At 35.7% G+C, this 7,121-nt stretch overlaps 1 protein-coding gene across 9 annotated transcripts; it reads left to right on the forward strand.

Annotated features, from left to right (window-relative positions):
* The first annotated feature begins 947 nt into the window (after window positions 1-947).
* LOC126616727 (SNF1-related protein kinase regulatory subunit beta-3-like) lies at window positions 948-6,468 on the forward strand. Of its 9 annotated transcripts, none has more exons than XM_050284826.1 (5): window positions 948-1,112; window positions 1,350-1,443; window positions 3,270-3,371; window positions 5,632-5,719; window positions 5,794-6,468. In XM_050284826.1, the coding sequence occupies exons 4-5, from the start codon at window positions 5,693-5,695 to the stop codon at window positions 6,118-6,120; spliced, it is 354 nt and encodes a 117-aa protein (XP_050140783.1). In that variant the 5' UTR covers window positions 948-1,112; window positions 1,350-1,443; window positions 3,270-3,371; window positions 5,632-5,692; the 3' UTR covers window positions 6,121-6,468. The 9 variants fall into 9 exon arrangements, with proteins under 9 accessions (XP_050140783.1, XP_050140777.1, XP_050140776.1 ...); XM_050284820.1 differs by having other exon boundaries at window positions 3,270-3,326; XM_050284825.1 differs by lacking the exon at window positions 948-1,112 and adding an exon at window positions 1,131-1,210 and having other exon boundaries at window positions 3,270-3,326.
* Window positions 6,469-7,121: the final 653 nt, after the last annotated feature.

The following is a 7,121-nucleotide window of genomic DNA, read 5'->3' on the forward strand; positions in this document are numbered from 1 at the left end:
GAACTGCATTTGATGAAATTCTTGAAATCAGGACCTAAGAAGTCCCATTTTTCAATCTGATGGAGGAGCGAAGTTTGTTTGCTCACTGTAACCCCCCATGTAAATAATGTTAGGTCCACCCCTAAGGACTTTGCGCCAGCACCCAGCGTATTTATCCACTCAAGTGAACAGTGGAGTGAACAGTAATAGGCTAAGGCATCCCCACCCCTAAAAAAATGCACTGGCACCCAGCGCATTTATTTGGTGTGTTTTTTTTTTAAGTTTATTTCGGATAAGATTTTTAACCAATTTCGGATAAAATTTCAAATAAACTTAAAAAAAATACACTAAAATAAAATTACATACTCATCAAATAAACTTAAAAAAAAAAACACACTAAAACAAAATTACATAAACTCATCAAATAAACTAAAAAAAAAACACACTAAAATGAAATTACATAAACTCATCAAATACACTTTATTCTTCAACCACAAACTTTATTCTTCAAATACACGATGAAGATGGATGTAGGGATTTATAGTTTATATGGACAAAAAAATTAAGGATGAGCTTTTTGGTATTTTTTTTCACACAAAAAGTATATAAAAGCTTTGGTAGAAGGTGTAGAAAATATTGAAATGTGGTGTAAGGTGGAAGATGAGGGTTAGGTATTTATAGAAAAAAAAAAACTTTTTTAAAATTTTACTGTATTTTTAAAAAAAAAATCTGTATTTTTTTATATTTTGTAATTAATTTTAATGTAGTTAATTAATCTGGACCGTTGGATTTGAAAAAATATTCAAATCCAAGAGCCCAGGATCGGCCACGTGGCCAACACCAGCAAATAGCCCAGCTTCTTGGTCAGCCTGTTTTGTGCTGGCCCAGAGACCAGCATGGGCTGGGTGCCAGGTTGTTGCACGGGCTGGAGGACTTGGACAGGGTGCTGGGCTGTTATTTGGACAGGGTGCTGGGCAAAGTCCACTCCGGTGGACTTGCTCTTAGCGCTGCGGACCAGCCTGGCGGAATCTCCTAGAAGAAAGTCCTTCGAGCTGGATTTCCTGCAGCCATTTCCTCCAACCAACATCCCCTGCCCCCCTTTCAAACTCTTTTCAGTATAAATTTTCAATCAGGTAAAGATTTTCTTGGATTCTTTCCGGTTTGCTTTTACCTTGAAATCCCACTGTAGGTCTTCTTGTATGGGACTGAATTGAACTTATTCCCAAACTGGGTTTGCTCTGCCTTAAAGTTTTTTCATCTTGTGATTTAACCATAAAATTTGCAGCCTTTAGAATATTGGGTAGTTCTGTTTTGGTAAAATATCTGATGGGTTGCCCTTGATTCTATCTGGGTTTGCTTGATTTTTTCAGATGAAGTGTTGGGTCTGCTAATTGGTTCCAGGAGTAAGGTGGCACTGACAAGCTTTTGATTGGTGATTAAAGGTTGGAGCTTTACTCCAATCAGGTAAGTCTCTTCTTTGAAATGCAATTTCCGGCATATTGATATCTGGTGAGGTTGATTAATCTTATGGATTTTCCCCGTTTAATCGTGTTAGGATATAATTCCCAGCAGGATGATTCTTCTTTCGTTTGTACAATTCATAAAAGAACAATATATGACCTAGATATTGAAATAATTAAAACAAGAGTATAAGATTGAGCTTTCAATTTATAAAAATGGATGCCGATGAGTGCTATGTATGGGCAGAACTAGAAAAGGAAATGCCATTATGCATACCCTTGAAAAAGGCAAATCAAAGTGGTTACATTCTTAGAGAATAGCACTTATTCCTGAGGATATATAGGTTAGCTTTAGTTCAAAGAATTCTATTTTCAGCGGTTGTGCGTGCATGTGTGTGTTTGTTCTGAATTCATTTGGGCTCAAAGATGACCTTCCAGTTGTAAATTGTGTTAGATGTTAGGCCTTGTGGTTGTAGGAATTTAGGAACTTTAGTATTTAGTTTGCTCCAAGAATTCTAGAGTTCATAGTCGATACCTTGTTGGTTATGAGCTTACTGTTTCCATAATTACACTAAAAGATGATTTAATAGGAGGATTTGGGTAATATTTCAGAGCAATAGCTCCATAGGTTTGGTTTTGCTTTCTTAATGTTGAGGCTTTCATTGTTGGTAATGAATATTATAATAAAATATAAAGGGGAAAATAGCAGGATATACAATGTGATGCAGTTAGCTAGAAGATTGCATATGGAAGTTTTGTGTAGATTTTCTTGTAGTGTATTACTTATTGATATTGTTTGGTTTGGTGTACTTGTGTGTTTGTTTGAGTAATGTGTGTGAGTGTATGTGCTTTTTCACGATCCCTGTATAACTCTACAAACTTACCATCATTTTTTCTGTATCCTTCATTCTTTCTATTGCGATCTGCTCCTGTTAGCTCTATGGCAACCACTGATCCAATGTCTAATCTAGTTTCTTCTATATCTATTATATAAAGAATTGCTTTACTGTATCTCAAAAAAAGAACAAAAAGTAAATACTTTATTGAACTAAAGGCACTAATTTCCCTTTCTTAACTGCACAAGAGATTTCTAATTGAACTGAAGTTTCCTCAAGGCTGTAACTAGGCCTTTTTGTACTTATTTTTTAATGAATATGTGTTGTTATTCGTTAAAGTGTACATTTGAGGCAATGCCTACTGCGCATCAAATAATTTTTGTCTAAAACATCACAGATAAATACTTTTACCTGGGCAATGTAAGAAGCTTGTGACAGATTTGCTTGACACTTTTTAGCTGAGTAAGGGAAAAACGTTTTGATCATCAGCTTTAACAATGATTTGTTTTTGAAATTTTGTATGTAACATTTATAGTTAGGGCTAGCTCATGAAGGTGGCCTCTATCCTCCTTCAGTCCTTCATTTGAGAAAGAGACATTTTATTGCAAATAAATGGAAAGGAGACCACTACAAAAACAGAAAAACCAAAATGAAGAAAACCAACTAAGAGGCTCTCCCACAACAAAACTAAAGAGATAACGGCTTGCCAGTCAAGCCAAATAACTGAAAGAGACATGCACCTTCAGTCCTGTAGACAAAAATTATGAAGTTTAACCACCTCTTAAATAGTTGGGCCACATCAGACACTTCATTGCTGGAACCTTATTCCAATTCATTCAATTTTTCTCTGTATGATTTTCTGAGTTTTCATTGACTGTACAGTTGCACGAGTTGTCTTTTCAAAATTTGCGCCTTCTGGACCTGTCCTGGTGATTTCATTTATTGAATTTTTTATGTAACGAGACTGAAGTTTTGCTCTTCCTCACTATTTCAGAAGCAGTGTCAGTGATGAGTGAAGTCCATCACTGCATCCTTGGAAGACTCTTAGAGGGTGAGAAATAGTTGGTCTATACATTAAAGTGTTGATTTGGGTTAGGTATGGTGATGAGAAACTTTACTGAAAAGGGATTGTACTGTTCTTTTCTTTCGTTTTTCACAAAGAAACTTTTAACATGCAGTTGCTTCACTTTTCTTTTTATATGGCATTTTCTTGGATGGGATCTCATAGTGATCTTGGGGTTCTTTCTTAAGTTCGAATTTGTTTTTAAATTTGTTTCTTTCATAAATTAAGATATATGGTCAAAGAAATTTTCACAAGTTTGAAATTGTATTGCTATGGCCAGCGGCCTATTTCCAAGTTTTAGAGATCAACCTAGAAATTTCCTCCAGAAGTTCCTCTGGGGGCATAATTCCCCTCTGTCCCTGGTTTCTTTAGCCAAGTAAACCATAGGTATAATCACCAAAGTTTGTTTAAAATTTTCCCTAATTCTGTTTTCATCCTCGTTTTACTATTCTGATGAGATACATTGAACCATTGGGTTTTTCCTTTAAATCATTTATCCCATTTCCTGAAACTACCCTATCCATCCATAAATCTTTCTGCAACATCATCAGTGTGGCAATCATTAATGGTGCTTACTTTGAAAAGGTCCGGCATCAATCAAACTGCCATTTCAATGTGGTTGGGGAGTGTATATATAAATCATATACATATCCATGATTCATGTTTCATGCTATTCAAATGATGCAGATATGTGACTTGTATTTGTTTACTTTAGGCATATCCACTTCTAAATGTAAGATGATGCACATATTATTGTTTATAATTGTAGTTTAGAACATATCTTAGATTTATGTAAAAAAGTTGACCGCTAAATTGTAGATAAGGTATTTGAATTATACCTGAAGTTGCATTCTTGTCCCCGAACTTGCATAAAAGTTGCTATGGTGCTCAACCTAATCCCGAGTTGCAACATTTGGTCCTTTCCGTTAGTTTTTCTGTCCTAAACCATTAGACTGCTTGACCCAAAACTAATAATCTATAATTAAATAAAACGAAAACAACGAACATGATTGAACAAGGGTGTGTAAGATGAAAAAAGGGTGTGTTTTTTATACAACGATATTCTACTCTAAGTGGGAGGGATATTATACTGTAAGGGAAGGAGGATTGGGATAGGCCACACAATGTACACCAACCACAAGTGGATTAAGATCATCTCTCTCTCTCTAAGTGGGAGGGATATTATACTGGAAGGGAAGGAGGATTGGGATAGGCCACACAATGTACACCAACCACAAGTCTCTCTCCAGCGGTTGCGGAACATGAGTCGTTCTTGACATTACAGAGGGTTATCATGTGGTTTGGCAGATTAGTAATAATAAAGATGGACCGCGCTCCCCAAAGCTCCAATTCTTCCTCCCCAATCCCCACACAATCTGCATGCAATCCTTCCCACACCTACCTGCCCCCTTTCATTTTGTTTTTAACTTTTGTTATTATTTTATGATATTCATTTTTCCTATTATTTTTATTTATTTTTATAAATTGTAAGTTGAAATTCCTAATTTACCCCAATATTTAAAAGAAATAAATGGAGTTTTTAGTAAGGACTAAAGGTGCAACTCGGGGTCCTATTCGAGGACATGAACTACTATTATTCGAGTTCAAGGGCGAAAATGCAACTCGGGTATAACTCAGGTCCATTGCTACAATTAAGACAAAAAATTTAGCATACAATTATAGAAGGTGTGGAAGTGAAAATTGATCACGTCCTAAAGTTTGTTATAATTGAGAATTAAAAAATTGCCTTTGATGTTTCAACCCTAAATCAGTGCATCAACTTAATATATTTTTGTGTATTGATTAGTTAAGTTGCAAAAATAGGAGAGGAGTATAATATTACCCTAAATTTGGTTTTCAGCTTCTTATTCTTTTGCCTTCCGATGAGTTGGAACTGGAAAAGAAGTTGTACATGACCATGGTAAATGATGCGGTTAAAATATGTTTGTTGTGTTATAATGTATAAGATATCCATAAGTTTCAGTTTGGTGTGGTTCCATTTAAAGTGAAATAATTATATAAAGCTGATAGGATTTTGACTGTGCAATTTAGGATTTCTAGTTTTCTTTGCAACTATATCAGATTAGATTTCTTTAGTATCAGAAAGTGAAAATTGAATAATATACATGGGTCCCTTAGCCATTCTGTTGTTTGTCCTGGACTTTAACATGTTGCAGTAAATGGTAGAATTTTCTGGCTTTCTTCTTGGTCTGCAATTAGACTCCTATGTTTGCATGTTCATGCCCTGCTAGCGTATCTGTGAGTCTCATGGAAGTATACCACTTTCTTTCAGGTCATTAGTTATATAATCTTCATCTGTTGATGATCTTGTGCCTGCTAGTTCCCGTTCCAACATGAACAACTCATTTGGTGATGATTATGTAAGTCTTCGGAACATTAGTGATTTTATTGTCTACACAAACAAAATAGGGCAACCTTAACACTTTGTGTGCAGGATGAAGCAACTGTTGCAGGATTTGAAGTTTTAAGATCACCCGATGCAAGTTACAACAATGTGTACCCAGGGAATGAAGACGAGGCCCAGGATCCACCTCTTGTCCCTCCACAGCTGCAACAGACGTTACTTAGTTACCCAGCAAGTGCAGACACTACGGGAACTATTCCCTTACCGCAAAACGTGACACTCAACCATCTTTACATTGAGAACCGGGAGACCCCACGATCTGTGGTCGCACTTGGGTTCACTCATCGCATTCGTTCAAAATTTGTTACAGTTGTGCTATACAAACCAGTTCAAAGAAGGGGCACTACCAGCAGTTAGGAATCGAACATTAGGAGGATAGACCTAAATTAGCGGTGAAAGATACTTATTTCCTCACAGAAACTTATGAACTTAGGTTTGATTTCTGCCGAGTTCTTTGTAGACTTGATATATTCTTCAGGGTAGACTTGGTATACTGTGGAGTTGGCTGGTTAGGTTATGATCCCATGTGAGAATTGTTTATTTGAAATGATTGGGATCATTTGATTGCATTTGTGAATATAAAATGCCTGCTTTATACAGATAAGGAAGCCTTCTCCAATGCACATCATGTGGTTGAATGATGTATGCAACTCTTGCAGAAACATGCATTCAATTATTCGTAATATATATGTATTTGACCTAAAACTAGAAGCTTATCTCCCAAGCATATAATTCATTTGTTTTATTTTGTGCTCCAATTATTTTGGTAATGTGAGTGGTCAACTCCTACTGTCACTACTTATCCTTGCCAAATGGGGGAAGTAAGAGGATTATTGTAATACATTATGGATGGGTTTTTAGATAATATTCTAAACTACTAAAAGCTACGGGATGAGATTCAAATTTGGGTGTGTGCAATTGTTTTGCACTCCGTCCTACCCTGTGTATGAGTGCTCTTATGTAGTGTATATTCTGTATTTTTATTAGATATGAATGTTTTGAGATGCATTTGGAAAACTAATGAAAAAGGCTTGAAAACTTCGAGTTTTAACGATAAGAACAAAATAAAGATAAAAGTGAATAGTATCAGGTTTGACTTTTTAGTGTTAAAATGTGGTTTTTGGTTAAAGTAAACAGTACCATGAGCTTTTCGTTAAAACTCCTCTTTTTTTTCTTCAAAACAAACAATATTATCTACATTAAAGAGGAAGAGGTAGATTTGGCCTCACAATGAGGATTAAATTTGCCGTTAGTGAGAATTAAATCTAAGATCTTTCACTTACAAGCGAAAGTAAACCATTTCTCGATTTATCGTGTCATCAGGGTTTAGAAATGCACAAACTGGTTGGTCATTCAAA

Source organism: Malus sylvestris, chromosome 3, assembly GCF_916048215.2.
Source record: "Malus sylvestris chromosome 3, drMalSylv7.2, whole genome shotgun sequence".
NCBI lineage: Eukaryota > Viridiplantae > Streptophyta > Magnoliopsida > Rosales > Rosaceae > Malus > Malus sylvestris.